This window comes from Aplidium turbinatum, chromosome 8, assembly GCF_918807975.1.
Source record: "Aplidium turbinatum chromosome 8, kaAplTurb1.1, whole genome shotgun sequence".
In the NCBI taxonomy this organism is placed as follows: domain Eukaryota; kingdom Metazoa; phylum Chordata; class Ascidiacea; order Aplousobranchia; family Polyclinidae; genus Aplidium; species Aplidium turbinatum.
The window spans coordinates 7,482,458-7,499,565 of record NC_137479.1 but is presented as its reverse complement, the minus strand read 5'-3'; the positions used below and the strand labels follow the sequence as shown (position 1 = coordinate 7,499,565).

General features: G+C 37.4%; 1 protein-coding gene across 1 annotated transcript; it reads left to right on the top strand.

Moving 5' to 3' along the window:
- Positions 1–2,713: 2,713 nt before the first annotated feature.
- LOC145775956 (polypeptide N-acetylgalactosaminyltransferase 11-like) lies at positions 2,714–16,793 on the top strand. Its single transcript, XM_082587365.1, has 10 exons — positions 2,714–2,838; positions 4,452–4,578; positions 5,791–5,954; positions 6,360–6,485; positions 6,706–6,790; positions 8,656–8,788; positions 9,888–10,276; positions 10,820–11,043; positions 13,050–13,168; positions 13,702–16,793. Exons 2-10 carry the CDS (start codon positions 4,454–4,456, stop codon positions 13,864–13,866), a joined length of 1,530 nt encoding a protein of 509 aa, XP_082443491.1. The 5' UTR covers positions 2,714–2,838; positions 4,452–4,453; the 3' UTR covers positions 13,867–16,793.
- The last annotated feature ends 315 nt before the right edge of the window (positions 16,794–17,108 follow it).

The window sequence follows — 17,108 nt, the reverse complement described above, 5'->3', positions numbered from 1 at the left end:
GTTTCTCTATGTCAAATTGAATGCATCCCCCTCTCCCAGTTACCGGTATAAATCTTGTGTACGCTGCTTGTATGTCTGCTAAATTGTTTTTGTGAGTAGGCTATGATAGTGCAGTCATAGGCGCCGGATTTTGAAAATTGCCGGGGGGGCAAACTTTCTAGCCGACTGATTGCTTACATTCAAAATGCTGATGTTTGTCAGCATTGATGTTTGTTTGCGTCTATCTGCCATTGTATATCGCCAAGCTTTATTATATAATGTAGGCTCACGCCTCGAAATTCACGGCGGACATGTCCGCCGTCACAGCATGTGATGTCCGCGGGAAGTACCATCTAGATCGGTCATATTTGTCCGCCGAGAAACAACACAGGAACTAGCGACACAAATCGTCATTGCATAGCACGAACAATTGTTGCGATAATATATTTTCCAGCGCATTCTAGCGCGCATCTACAAAATGTGAATACTGTAGCCCTTAGCTTCCATTCAAGGAGGAAAACTTTCGATTTTTACGTTGCTTCAACGATTGATGACATTGAATCAGCGTAACAAAGGTGAATTCTTCGCTAAGAATCGATAGGAGTACAGGTACTTCTACACTAATCACGCGCAATTTAGTTCAAGTTTTACGTCACAATGTCTGGCTTTGATCTCCGAGTAATATTGATACGGCAAGGTTGGTTACTAAATTAGATTATACGGGTAGGCTATTACAGCAAGATGCAACAAAATTTGTTAAGTTTTGGTATTAAAGTAAGAAAGGAAAGACGCAAAGAAAATTCACTTTCGCTCACATGACACGCAAAAATAAACCTAAAGAAAAAAACCTGTGAAACTTTGCACAGCAGAAAATAGTAGAATTGGTGTAGAAATTTCCCGACTCCTGCCCAGAGCATTGTGACGCCACACGAGCTCATTCGGTGGAAGTTAATCAGTTATGTGACGTATTGACCAGCCACACGGCGCTTTGACTCTTCAAGCGCAAGTCGTTGGTCTGATGAAAGCCTTTCAGAGTGACTTTACTGATTTTTTAAAAAGCCTGCTAAAACCGTAGTTATAGTTCTGAAATGGCGAAGAATTATTATCAAGAAAAAATGACGATCGACGGCTAAAACTGGTGTGTCCGCCGAGATAGCTGCTCAGACCGAACATGTTTGTCCGCCGTCAACAAAAACGAATTTCGAGGCCTGTAGGCTACTTCGAATTATATGCTGGTCACTTTGAACTTTAACTCTTAATACGCGTAAATACTAAACTGAGCAAACCGCACCTCGTTATTGACACTCCCAAGAAAAAACAAAGCGAAAGAAATCAAGAAAAACGTTTTTCAATCCATGTTACTATTACTATGCTTCAAGGCACCATGCTGGCGTTTATCAGCTACCGTACTTCTGTTTCTTTTGTTATCTTAGGAGCAGCGCTCTTGTTGCAACAAGTAGATCTTTTAATTGAAAATTTGAGATCGATCCGCAATGAAGGTCAAACTAACGCAAATCAGAACTTAGAAACATTTGATTTAGGAATTATTTTAAATAATTTGCGGGGGGGCAGCCACCCCGAACTAAATTCATGGGGGGGCGCCGCCCCTCCGCCCTCCCCGGAGTCGGCGCCTATGAGTGCAGTAGTCAAATAGCTATGATAGCCAATGTAACAAATCACAATGGTATGGTAGCATCAGCCTTTTTGTTGAATCTCTTCGGATGAGCTTGTTTGTTGCTTCATGGTGTACTGGTGTAGGGTCTATGACCATGTGCATATTGTGACCATCGAGGTAATTTCGTCCACTTCATAAATTTGTAAATATTTTGCAATTGAAAATAATTTGACAGAAAAAAATTTAACAGTTTATTTATCAATAATGTCATCACAACTTGTTTAAATTTTATCATTTACTCTAGCTAGGTATGTGACTTGTTTTTAGTTTTTAAATTACGTTTTTAAAAACCTCTCTTTTTATAAAAAAAAATATTAAAATATGCCATGTCCTGACTATCACAAAATGCATAAAAGTAAATATGTCAATGAGAAGTGTATTTATAAGGGTCTACAAGTTTTTACTGTCATCGCATTTTTATCGTGTGTTTTCTTACAGGCTGAATTATTAGGTGGATTGTGCAGAATTATTCCGCCACAATGGCAGTGGTGATGGGACACATTTTGGAATTAAAACAGCAAACACAAAATGCACTATGATTGTAATTTCAATACACACAATAATGCTTCCAAATTATTACACAGGCACTTAAAAGTATGAAAATATCTTTTTTTATAAAAAAAGAGTATATATTTAATTGTTTTACTTAACAACTATGATTTTCAGAGGTCCTTGAAAAAAAATGGTTGTAAATATGCATAGACTATAAGCCTACCCATTTTTATATTTCATTTTAGTTTTGTTTGCTTTGGTGTAGATTAACAAATATTGTATCCTTCAAAAGGTTTTTGGACAAGTTAATTTCAAATGGGTTGAAAAGAACCTGTCAGTTAAGAATACATTAGTGTTGCTTGAGATTATGCATCTTGGTCAAGTCTCACTAGTGTTTTGATTTGTTTCAATGCTTAATCTGCTGCTTGCTGGAACGATATAAGAACTTTCAACTTATACTGTACTTGAAATGAAGAAAGGCAGGCCCAGCAATGGTTACAAGTTATGGATTTTCATGGCAATCATTGTTATTGTTTTATACATTGGATACATTGGGTTTTCCTTGCATGAAGAAAGAAGTAACTTGAAATTGCGATTACAACATTCAACCAACAATTTGTTTTTCCCTCTCATTTCTTCAAAAGAAATCTCTGAAAAAGATGCAGATGTTTATGTGTTTTCCAGCAATATAAGTATGTATAATAGGCTATACTCTATAAATTAAAACTTTTGATCTGTACTGCTCAAGATAGTGTAAGCTTCTAGTTCAGTGGTTCTCAACCTTTTTTCTTTCGTGGCCCATTTTTAAATTCTTATGGCCCATTATTTGTTTATGCAAGAAAAAAACTGCAAAATAGGTTTAAAAACAAAAAAACAGCAGAAAATATTTGAAAACAAATTATTTATTGAACCGTGCATCAATAAGATGCGTACTCCTGAACGTTATTGACCAACTTGTAGTTGCAGTGGTCCTCAACATTAATGCCGTATTCCTCCTTTGAAAGACGCAAGTATTGTCAATTTCTTCCCACAATTCAGAAAAAAAAATACTAAAAACAGATCTGCAGAAGTTTCAGTAGGCTACCATTTTCAGTTAGGCTATGACTTGATTGTAATCACAAAGTGGTCTACCACATCCTAAAGTGCTGCAAAAACTCAACATTGATCTAAAACTACGTGCTCATTCATAAATAAATTAATCATTTCAATAGATTATTTAGATAAATTTACATTTGATTTACGTTTCTTCCTAATTCCTTTCCACACAATTATTCCTTTCTTTAAGTTAAAAGTTTCTCCTTTCGGAGCCAAGTGGCTCCCTATAAGAACCACACTGTCGTAGTTGCTTAAAATCAGCGTTCGTATATTATGCAACAGATGGCATTGGTTACATCACGCCATTAAAATTATTATTTCAATATATATATAATTATAATGGAAATTACCATTCTGCAGAAAATTACAGCAGCACCATTGATTGTTGCTATTATCAAAACAACTAAACAAAACTCACAAGTGTAAAATTAACTATAGTAACACAAATGGAACTAAATTTTTCACTAACTCTGGCAAATTTTAAAATAGGTCTGTGGCCCACCTTAAAATGTTTCCATGGCCCACCGGTTGAGAACAGCTGTTCTAGTTAAATCGTTTTCCCATATTGAAATGGTACGGTACACTGTATTAGTGTATTGAGTTTAGTGCTTCATTAGTTCAAACCTACAGATGGAAAATCAATCTTTCAATTTGTCCTTAAATTTCACTCACATACCTTCAGTCCTTCACATGCATTCAGAGTTGGTTGCTTTTAACTTATTGTAGCACATTTAGGAGGCCTTGCTAAGGTTGTGTTTCTGAAGGTTATTCAAGTATTATATAATAAAGAGATGTTCCGTCATGAGGATATTCATGATTTGTAAATAATATCAGAATTATACAAAACACGTTGGATCATTGCGCTGTCAATTTACAGAATTGGATCATTGTGCTGTAAATTTACACTAGGCTAATATTCTAACAATCTAACTGTGATATATCCACTTCCACAAATATTTGTTAGTTTTCTCTCTCATTGCCGACCTCCTTTGATTTTTTCTAGTTGCGCTGCTGATATGTATAGTATTCTTACATATGCTCTTGTTTTTGTAAGTCGGAGAAAATAAGACAGGCATGTGTAACTGTAAAGTTGTCAAAACCTAACATGTTTTATTACAAATCTATCACTTAGCTTTTCTTATTGTTATTTATCACTTTTCAACAAAGCAAAAAACTGATGCTTACCACTGCAGTGCATATATATCTTCAGCTATGATCCACACTGAAGAGGAATTGGATAAATATAATAAGGGGTTCAAACTTCACTCTTTTAACCAACTTGTGAGCGACCGCATTGGATCTCAGGCCAGACTTATTCCAGATACTCGTCCTAAAAGGTGATCTTAAGACTAATCTCAACTTTACATTTCATTATCATACTAAGATAGGCTATATAATGAGTTGTAGAGGTAGCCAATTGCTTTGTCTATTGTGACATGTGTATTGTTTATTTATTTACTTAACATGAGTTTTATATAAGCCTCTTGCTCTGTGGTTCCTATTTGGTGTATATATATAAGTTTTTAACATACAATTACTTATGTACCACCAACCACCATGTATTAATAGTTTTGCAATAAATATTATTAATACAGGCACCACAAAAAGAGTAGGCTACCCAATAGAAAGTCCAACTGAAGCAAATTAAGCAAACTAAATCACTATTCTCCAAGAATCCGTTGCAGGCTGTTTCACCTTTTTTGTCGTATTCGGACTTTGTGGTTATTATTTGAAGATATAGATTAAGTGGACGGAAAGGCAAGGAAGCCTAACGTTGGATCACCAAAATGTTCTTATTCTAATAGAAATTCAAGAGTGAAATGTAGTAGAAAAAAATTTATTAGATTAAATTGGAAAGATAAAGCTTTGGTAGAGAGTTTGCTTTGTTGAACCATAGATAAACAAAACAAAGTAGCTTTAGTAGGTTTAACATGTTTTATAAAAGAGATATAACATAATTAAAATATCAACTCAAACCTTTTCGACATGTACGTGGTCGTGTGTCCTTATCAGGAATTACTTGTCTGTTGTGTGTGTTCTGATTGTTTGTCACATGCCTGTAGTTTAGACCTCATGTGATCTGTTTCCCGCCGTATAATTTACTCGTAATCATTCTTGTATCACTTGTTCAGTTTGTGCTTTTCAGTCCGGAGTGTTGTTACAGTGCAAAGTCAAATTTATATATCTTACAATTTTCATATTACGTACTGTATATTTCAGATTTAAGTAATTCCTGATGAAAATACACGTACGTGCCGAAAACGTTTGAGTTTATTTTTTTAATTGTGTTATATCTCTGTGTAATACAACATGTTAAACCCGCTAAGGTTACTTTGTTTTGTTTGAAATGAAAGATTATATACATGTTTCGGCTGTGATAATATTTGACCAAGACGATCTCACTTTGGGGACAAACATACTGTAACGGTGCCTTGGATAGAAAAGATGTTGTTGACTGGAAAAATGGGTTGTATGAGATAAACTTTTACCTGACTGTGTTGATTGAAATGTCTAGAAATATTTTAGAATTCTTTATAAATTTTTTGCAGCTGTTCTTTAAAGCTTTATGAGGTGCAAGCGCAGGTGTCCGTAATAATTTGCTATTATAACGAAGCTTTATCTGCACTTTTGCGGACAATCAGCACTGTGTTTAAAAGAACTTCACCCAAACTCCTGAAAGAAATTATTGTGGTCGATGATGGAAGTGAAAACGGTAAAGTTAAAACAGCTTTCTAGATTTATTTACTATTGCCACAAACCATTTTCTTTTGTTCCTTGAAGGGAACAACAAACAATTTTATTTGTATAGCACCATTTCGTGCCCTTTCCTTTTGAAAAATGCCGCAAACTTTGAAGTTGCCTGGCACCATAAAAAATTTTTTTAATCTAGTTAGTTATTCATAAGGCCATAGAATTATTTACTTTATATATACGGCAATTTTATAAAAATTGGATTTAAATAAAATCTATTGTTTGTTGATTTATTATGGCGGTATATTTCTGTAACGCGAGCTTTGTTCACAATGCTGTCTGAAAATCAAAAATGTCAAAAATTCACGATTTATATGTCACAGTTTTTCCAACCATCAACATTTCCTAACTTTGATGAATATTTTAGAATACTCTGCCGTCATTGAAGAGTTTTCCAATAAGCATCTCCTCAAATCTAAACTGCTTCTGTTGAGGTCAGACAAACAAATGGGCTTGATCAGAGCGCGCATGTTCGGGGCTCGTCATGCAACAGGTTTGTCAGTGCTTTTGTGCTGCGCTTTGTTGATGTTCGCCTGGTTGGCGAAATTCATTCTTTTTACATGGATTCAACGTCTGAAGACGTAAAAAAGACACTTTTGCTAACTAGTTTGCAGAAGTCTATTTGAATAATGAATAAATGTAGGTAACTCAGTCCCAATCGATTTTCATGAACTGAAATTGCCTGTGCTGACCATTACAGTCTGTACATTTAGGTGATACACTTGTCTTCCTTGATTCCCATTGTGAAGTTAACATTGGTTGGATTGAGCCGCTTTTGCAAGAACTTATTAACCACACGTGAGTTGATATTATACGCTTTTTTTATTACACTATCACGATCACCTCTACCGGAATCAAATGTCAATGCTACTTTGGGTGGGTCTGCTACTATTCGGTGAGTCCGATTCGAAAAGTTCCCTATTCGGAGACAGCCTTTTTCGGAGAGTTCTCTATTCGGAGATTTTTTGAAATTTTTTGGAAAATTATCGGGAACCGTAGCCTAATTATCATTGCCGCTTTTACATCGTTTTAACGTCGCTAAACGTTCAAATCGTGCAGAAAAAAAATAGAAATAAAATGTTTGAACAATTAAATGAAAATTCGTCATGTCAGTTCAGTTGAATTGTTTTTATTTGTGACCATCATATCAAAAACAATACACGTCAACTTAGCAAAGATATTTAAGATATGAAGTGAGCATTCTGTTGCTCCAGTTTTCTTTGGTAAAGTTATGAATATGGAACGTACCATATCACTAGGGTCTTTCTGGCGTCATAAATATGATTTAAGATCTCAGTGGTTAGGTCTAAACCCCACTCATCTAAAGCTTCAAGAATTTCAACTATAAAAGAAACGATATTGTGAAATAAAATACAAAATTCTCTACTGTAAATAAACAGAAGGCGTCGTTAGATTTAGAATTTTGTAATAGGTGAGGATTCTAATATATTCTAAGTTTGCATGCAGAAGGCGACGCAGGATACATGTCATTTTATCTGAGCAAACATTAATAGTTCAAAAATAAATTTAATTCGCTTTTTAGTCGATCTCAATAGTTAGGTCTAAACCCCACGCATCTAAAGCTTCGACTATTTTTTTCTGCTCGATTTCAACGTTTAGCGACGTTAAAACGATGTAAAAGCTGCAGTGATAATTAGGCTACGATACCGACGAATTTTCATTTAATTGTTCAAACATTTTATTTTTATTTTTTTCTGCACGATTTGAACGTTTAGCGACGTTAAAACGATGTAACAGCGGCAATGATAATTAGGCTACAATACCGACGAATTTTCATTTAATTGTTCAAACATTTTATTTCTATTTTTTTCTGCACGATTTGAACGTTTAGCGACGTTAAAACGATGTAACAGCGGCAATGATAATTAGGCTACGGTACCGACGAATTTTCATTTAATTGTTCAAACATTTTATTTCTATTTTTTTCTGCACGATTTGAACGTTTAACGACATTAAAAACTACATCCAATTGCAGCAATAATAAAATCAAAAGTTTTAAAACTGTTCGGCCACACTAAAAGATCACAATTCGGAATCAGCAAAGTTTGCACAGAAGGCAAAGTAGAAGGAAAAAGAAAACGTGGCAGACAACCAAAACCATGGCAAGACAACATTCAATGATGGACCGGACTCAACTTGAAGACACTGTGGGCGAGTTGGCTCAAAATCGCCACTCTTGGAAGCAAATAAGCCATGTTGATGCGCAATCTGCCGCAGGCGGAGATAACGACCGATTATGAACAGCGGCAATGATAATTAGGCTACGGTACCGACGAATTTTTATTTAATTGTTCAAACATTTTATTTCTATTTTTTTCTGCACGATTTAAACGTTTAGCGACGTTAAAACGATGTAACAGCGGCAATGATAATTAGGCTACGGTACCCGATAATTTTAAAAAAAAATTTCAAAAAATCTCCGAATAGGAAACTCTCCGAAAAAAGCTGTCTCCGAATAGGGAACTCTCCGAATCGGACTCACCGAAACGGGCCATTCCGACTTTGGGTTGTGATCGTACAATAGCAAAAAAGCATTTCTAAATGATCTTCTTAATCAGTATCCATCCAATTTTATGCGGTAATTTTTGGTGGCGTTCGTTTTTAAAAGGCTAAATCTATTCAGTCGTTGTGTTGCTTTCTAGATCCAAGGTAGTGAGCCCTGTTGTCGACACAATCGATCCTGATACTTTAGATTACGAACCCTCTCTATTGGTGCGGGGAGGGTTCAACTGGGGATTGCACTTTGCGTGGGAGGCGCTTCCAACAAAATGGCAGGTATTGTCTTATCGCTTTACTTTTTGAGTAGAAAAACTAATGTAAGTCAAGGGTGTGGAGACCTAAAAGTGTTCTCCAATAAACACCTACCCAGTTTCGCGAGAAACAACATTTCACACCAGTGGCTTATAACAAAATTTCGAACGTTTATTTCTTGACGCTAATTTTGAGAAGCCAGGAAGAACGTTCCCTTGTGTACAATGCAATAATGTTGTGTCATTGGCTATCTCTGGTGGTATATTGACATGCCAGCCTTCTTCATGTTCTGAATTGGTTGGTTAAACGACAGCAGGTTGAAACATTGACTGTTCTGTCGATAAATTGAAGGTTCCGTTGCGAAGTTATTATCTCGCTGCTGACTTCGTTCCGTGTCGATTGTTTAAACATTGCAGTTGATTTTTGTCGTTGAATTTTCATTTCGCACCAACGTATGGATTGTCACATGCCGCTGCAATTGCAGGAGCTTCGTTTTGTTTGAGTTACAGTTATCTTGTTATTTTGGCGATCTATGATGATAACATTGTCTTCAGCAAACGCAGCTATTTCTTGAGCAATGCGCCACATTTTAAGCAATTTTGCTTTTTAAATTCTCGGTGAATTTGATCATTGAATTGTGCAGTTTGTTTTTAGTTACGTACTGTAAATCTAGCGTAGAGCGGCTATTAGCCGTTAAGGTTATGATCACAGATTCTTCAGCCGAAACACATGTTCTTAACAACATCCATCTAAACTAGAGCATCTCTGTGAGTTGTTGGGTTAGGTGGATGTAAGAGATGTGTCATTTCTTCTACGCCTTTTGACCGAACCGTCCTTTGTGCGCTCATCTGTTTATTTTATTGTTTGCGGTATCCATAACCAGCTAGAAAAAGCCTATTTTTTTGATATGGGTTCAACGTTTATGGACGTTGATTAATGTAAAAGCTGCAATTTTGTAGCTGGGTAGTGGGAACTTTTCAAACGTGTGGCATACTATTTTACGTCAATTGAAGAGTGCTGCTTAAGTATTAGTAGAGGCACTGAGGTGAATGAATTGTGAAAAGTGAAGGTGAGTTAATTATTCACTGAGATTAAAATACGATTGAGATTCTTGTTTTTCCAGGACCCACTCAAAGCTTATTCTACTCCGACCATATCCGGAGGACTCTTTGCTGTCAATCGTGATTCCTTTTTCGCTCTTGGTGGCTACGATGAAGAGATGGAAGAGTGGGGAGGAGAGAACCTTGAACTCTCTTTCAGGACGTGGATGTGTGGGGGGTCTCTCGCCATTGCCCCCTGTTCCCGCGTCGGGCACATTTTTCGTAAACGTCGCCCCTATGGGGTGAATAATTCCGCCGCCTTGCGTAACGCCTTACGAGTAGCCAAAGTTTGGTTGGACGATTATAAAATTCACTTCCTCAACACCAAGCCGAACTATCAAGTTGATGCTGGTGACTTAACCGAAAGATACCAGCTCCGTAACCACAAGCTCCACTGCAAGAACTTTAAATGGTAATCGACTTGTTGCCTAGTTATTAGTTTGTTGAGTACTATACCACTAATTATTTTTTTTTTGCAAAGACTTGTTTATTAAACGCATTGGTTGTACGATAATTTTCGACCACGTCCGCACCGAAGCGGGCTATGTGTACCGCCGCTACCCAAAATTGGCTCTTTTTGGCGAAATGAATATTTTATTGATTGATCGTGATTTGATCATTGATTCAACGTCTACAAATATTGAATCAATGTGCAGTGTAAGAACCAAATTTTGTATACTGGGTGTTAACTACTTTGATTTCTGGCAAAGCTGGCAAAATTTACGTTGATACAGTATGTATTGTTTTTATACTTGTAGCTGCATCTCAGACAGCAAAATCCGTCATCTTTACATTGATTCAATGTCTGCAGACGTTGAATCAATGTAAAAATTACGGATTTCGCTATCTGAGATTGACCTACCGCATTAGAAACATCCCCGTTTCACGACAATTGGCAGTTCAATTAAAGAAATAAAACTCAAAGCATCATTCATAAGCATTGTACTGTCTCCAGGTACCTGTATAACGTTTATCCTGAACTTGGAATCCCCAACGAGCGAAAATCCACCATCAAATATGACGTCACTAGAAAAGCCCCATCAGTTCTCGGTCGTGGCCAGATTAAAGTGGCCGGCCTCTCCATTTGTTTGATTGGCTCCGAAGAAAAAGGCAACCTTCTGCAAGCAGGAAGTTGCCGAGGCAAAGATCTGGCTCAGGAGTTTGTATTCACCGCAGATGGTGAGTGTGCAGATTTATGTGGTCAATATTTTTACCATGGTAGCTTTTATGCAAATGCTTCGATTTCATTAAGTCGACAGAGAAATTATTATGCTTTACCACAAACATATCTCAATGAAATTTTCAGCCAAAAACTACATTGAATTACCTACTTGCCTGACTTTGCTCCCTCTAGTGTGGGTGGTCGATTTTTACCTTGCATCGATTGTCTTCACCACATTTCTCCATCTAATTTTTCTTCTGTCCTACCTTGTCTATCTCATTCTTCACATCTTCTTTTAGGATGTCTCCGTTTTCCGTTTATCTTAATAAAAACTCCCCCACTGATAGCTGGAAGAACTAACATCTACTAGAAGCTAAAACGAAGATTCGGCAAGATCAGTCAACGACGGAGCCAACAACAAGTAAATTGGAAATAACACAAAAAAATGCTTAAAAAGTACACCAGAACGGACAAATATGTAAACACAAATAATGGAAAGGAACATAACTGTATAGCACTATTGATAACAAGATTCAGTGAGGCGAATTAAATTTTAAAACCAAAAAAGACAGAATAAAGAGGTCATGGGGTGAATTGAAGTAACTTCGCGGGAAAGGATGGAAAGTTTTCAGCAAAGCTGTGGTTTCTATTATTGTTTGAGTTTAAATTGTTAAATTATCGCATCCCAGAAAGTAGATGCTTTCGTTCAGAAGTCGTTAGAACAACACTCACAACGCACAGTTCATTGGTTGCTCAGCTTCCCATGCAGCCTCAAGTTTCATTATCAATGGTTGAAATTTTTCAGCCTCTTGTCTTGCATTGTACAAACTATGAAACATAAACACTTTACTGGCCTCCTTATTATTTCCGCTGACCTTAAAAATACCATTGTGGTGTCAAAATATTTCGGCAATATCTTGAAAACCGGACGTACCGGAACTAAGTTAACACATTTTTTTAAATCATCGTTCAAAGTTTTTAAGTTGCTATGACGAACATTATTTGTTCGCCTGTTTTATATGATGTCGGCTGCATAGCCGAGTGGTGAGAGCCCTGGAACGGCAATAGAAAGGGCGCAGGTTCGACACCGCTCAACAGCATGCGGCTGTATCTTTGGCAGGACACTTAAAGGCATGCCTGATGGTGGAAGATTGGCTTCCTTGCCTTCCCGTCCACTTAATCAAAATCTTCAACCACCAGGTGTAAGCCTGGATACGACAAACAAAAAAATATGATAACGTGCACATTGATGAAGCCATTTTGATTGCTAAAGGTCTGTGGTACTGAATCGGATAGCTTAAGATGGTAGTTAGAGTAACCAAACTGTTTGATTTATTCAAGGGAATCACTGTGTTGAAGTAAAAAGATTTGTAATTTCTGTGACAACACGGTTGGCTTTCTGCCTTTGACAAAGGGGCGACCAATGGCAGTGGCTGTTCAGTGTGTTGTTATTTTACACGTTTTTCTTCATCAATACACATGTCAGTTTCGATGACCGACAAAGCAAAGTTTAACCGAGAAAGGAGAATACATACTAGGAAGTTATGATGTCACTTTTGAGATGCGTCTGATTGACCGAAAAAACGTCCGAGTCTGAAACTCGCTTCCATTTCTGTTTGCACCGTTTTGTTGTGTTAAAAGTATTTTTACATTTAAATGGTATTATTTCTACATCATTGAAAGTGGGTCCTTCAAAAGGCACTCAAACTCAGTAGCTCCAAAGAGCTTGTTGGGCTTTTACAAATGGCAGCCCTAGGAACAGCCATTGGGCTTGTTTATAAGGTAACAACCTCCATTCAGGTAACAACTTCCATTTGTTTTCGGTGTATTGTGTCAGCGTGAGGCTCTAAGGTTTACATTTCTTGCTGTCTGCTTCCCTTTCAATTGACCTCAATGTCGATGTGATGGTTTGCAACAAAGTTCTATGAAAGTAACATCACTGCAACGTAGTCGGTGTCTTTGAGATTCGATTCCTGACCTTCATTGTCTTAAAAGCCTTCAACCGTTGACGATTTATTTTAAGGAGAACTTCGCTTTGGCAACAAGATGTGCCTCGCGGCCACGTCATCCTCCACGAGACTAATGAAGTGTGACGGGTCTAAGGGGATTCAACAATGGCAGTTCCTACGCAGTGGAATCACGGTTAGTTGTTTATCGAGTTTGCCCACTTTTCGTCCAGCAAAAGCTGCCATTTTGAAACAACACAACCCTGACAGCAAATCTGTTCGTTTTTACATTTAATCAACATCGGCAGATGTGGAATCAATGTAAAAAAGGACTGATTTGCTGTCTGGGAAACTTCATCCTTGAAACGGTGATTACATAACGGCGTGTATTGGCAACTAGGTGATTGACCAGATTTATGCTTAATTCAATCGATTTCTGTATCCAGCCGCCGCTTTTACACCGCAGTGTAACGACCTTGATTTACCGATTTATTTTGCTTCAAGGGGTATCAGTTCTGACTTTTCAATAATAGAGCTTTTTTATCAAAGCGAGGTACCGGTAACTGGTAATATTCCACACTATGTTATACGGCCAAGGTGAAACAGATCGGTAGAATATTAAAGTTTTTGTATCGGAAGTTTAACTTTTAGCCATCGTCAAGTACCACAAGTCCTGACTTCTTGATTGTGGACGTTAATGTAAATTATAACTTGTGATTCGTTTTGCAGACCAATGATGCGTTAGTAGGACGTCTATACAACGTTGCGATTGGTTTGTGTCTCTCTGTGAATCAAATCAATGAGAGCTTCGAGACAGCGATGAGAATTTGTAGCAAACCCTCTGTGCAGATCTTCAACATACGATCCTGGAACCCTCAAGTGTTCAAGTACTAGCCAATCTCTCCTGGTTTTTCCCTTACTTTTTTTACGTTTGCTTGACGTTGATTTTGTGTTTTCACCAGATTTTTTACATTTGTCGAAATGGTGACGTTCTTTTTCAGTGGCTTGTCTTGCTGCAGTGAGGCATATAAATAAACAAATTTATATAAAAACGATGCATTAGTTTTGGAATAGTCTATCGCGCCTTTGTGAAATGGCAGCAAGACAAGCTACCAGGCATTGCAATTTCTACAATCGGTTTGTTAGGTGGCGATACTTGACAATGTTATGCGTTGATCTTTTTTACATGTGCTAGCTGAAGATGCCATTACTATAGCGAAATCGATTCTTAATAGATTACAGTAAGAGGTTAGATTGTTGTGCAAATGCCAGCATTTAATGAATGCAAACGAGCAGTACCATCTGTTATGCGTTGATTCATGTTTGATCCGGGCTTTTCACGCTCAAGATTATCAGTTAAATGATGTGCAAGCTTAAAAAGTCTGTAAACTTGAAATTATAGCTAAACGATTTGAAGGTGTCACATAGCTTGTGTGAAACGTTCGTTTCCAAAATCCAACTGATTCTCTCATTAATCACAGCCCAGGCGGCAAAATTGATTTAACGTCTATAGACGTTGAATAATGTAAAAATGACGGAATTTGCTCTCTATAACGTGTGTATGTTGCTATAGTAATCAGTTGATGACACAGGCTCTCACCGTACTGCAAATTGATTTGCTGTCTGGGAACTACTGAGCTTCTTGTGTCAATCAACTGTTCACTTCTCTCCTCAAGTTGAAAAATGAATGGAATTTAAAACGTTTAAACAGTTTGTTGTTGCCGGGTCGAAGACATTATTACAACGTACACCACGACTGTTCAACGTTGTGTCTTGATGAAGTATTTGCCACTGACAGCTGGAATTCACCAACAAATTTTTAGTTGGCCTTGTTGATGTGGTATCTTCCTCGGCTTTTATCTTGAAATTACAAATGTTTTGAAACTTTTATCTTTAGCTTGTCCAATGGTCAACCTTCTTTACTGTTTTGTAAAATAATTGCAGTGTCGTTTTTTTCTACGGTATGAAGATTGCAGCAGCGATGAGATTTCGTTATTTATACATTAGGAAACATTGAAACAATGTCACAAGATTTGCGTAACAGTTGCACTGCACCCTTCACGTGGAAAGCTTATTTGCGTATCTGCTCAATTCTTATTGTACTGTATTGTCGATTTGAATTAATCCTCCTAGTTCACTATGTGGATATTCTGCATCGTACAATATTTCTACATTGTGAAGTAAGCAACGATCTTGCTGCTAAAAGCGAAACTCAATCTATGGCATAATCCTCCTAGCTTGAACCCCAGGAAGCAAATCAGCCGATTTTACATTGATTCAGCGTCTGTAGATGTAAAAACGGCTGATTTGCTGTCTTGAGATGTTATCCATGTGCTAAATGACGTCACATGTGCACAAGATGGTTTGTTGTTTAATTAAGTTCTCTTCTGCCATCACATTTTCTTTTCTCGACTAGTGAAGTTTCTTTCGGCGCTTTGGGCATTTTTGTCGGCAGACTATTTTAAATTAATCTTTTATATTGTAACTTTTCAATTTGCACCGTAGCCTGTTTACCAGACCTTTTTCTCAGTAACAATATCTTCCCAGACAACAAAATCCGTCATTTTTACATTGATTCAACGTCTGAATCAATGTAAAAATGACGAATTTTGTTGTCTGGGTTACAAACATTAATTTTTGTCATGTTTGTCAGACAATCATGTTTTCAATCAGGGGCCACGAGCTGCACTTGTTAAAAAATTCCAAAGCATTTTGCCTGATTAACATTGCTTGAATATGGCCAGTTTATGCCTCTGGGGTTTTGTAGTAGTCGTGTCTCTACAGCAATCAATAGAAATCTGGTGAACTTCAGCAACCGTTGATAAAAAGAAGCAACCATATAGCCACGAAATCAATTATTTTTTTTTATTTTGATTCAACTGCTACTGAAGCTGACTGGTGGTTTCTCAAGTTAATAAATTCCACATATTAGCAGATGCAGTTCTTTTTTTGATCGTTTAAAATCACTGCGTATGTTCTTGCGGGAACTTGATAAAGGCTTATCAAGCAGAACCCGAGTTATTAAAGTCAGTGCGGCAGTTACGTTACCATCTGAGAACATGTTTGGCTTGTCTAACTGGCCTGTTCAAGGTGTCAAGCAACTCAACCAGCTCCAGAAGCCGAGACTGTTCTAACACAAAATTACGGTATTTTCAATTTTCATGTTTATCCTTTCCTTTCCTTCTTTCATATTGTGGGTTGGACCAACGCATAAAGCGCTGCTTTCCAAGCCTGTAGGTAGACCTGGTAACCTGCTTCATCACCTGAAGTGCTCTGGCTGTTGCAAAACACCGCACACCTCTACCCAAGGTGAAACAAATTGGGCTGGCATAGTTGCCGAGGGAAATGAACTGGCTGTTGTACTTTTATATCCATTTCGTATGCCTGTGTGACATTTTTTTCAAGATGACTAATCTAACACCCTCCTCTCCTAAGGGCGTTAGATAACTTATATGATATTTGAAGTTCACCTTTTATCGAATTCTTGTTTGTCTACAGCTACTATCCAGCTGGCAAATTAGTGCTTTTTTATATTCATTTAACATCTGCAGACATCGAATCTATAAAAATATCTAATTCTGTCTGGATGGGTTAGCAAAGTCAACAAATCTGAATGCGAAGTTACTGCTTTGGAAACTTTTACAAGAAATGTAATGTGTACGTCTGGTATTGTATGTTGAATTTCATTTGCTTGTGCTGCATCGACACTGTTTATTCAATTGTGTGCAATGAGTGACGTGATTTTTATCGCATCTATGATTTTTGACCCGCTTCTGTACCACTCCGTTTTATGTGAAAATACACATGTACCGGTACTAGAATTTGTGTTCATTTAATTTATTCTTGATCTTTTTAATTGGAATCAAACTAAAATGGCAGGGAATCAGTGTCAAAAATGATAAAATCCGCCAGTCGCGATGAACTAGCCAGATGAACATTGTGGTGTCTGTTGTTTACCCCACCTTTTCTAGGGGCTTTCCCATATGGGGTGAGAGCTGCGGGAAACCCTCGATAGGCGAGCCCAGACACGGATCTTGCTATCGGAACCCACACAGCTCATTGGAAGTTGATCATAGTTCCGCTGGCAATGTGTGAACCAGGCTGGGGGCTTTCCATGAAATCATCGCCATTAGTTC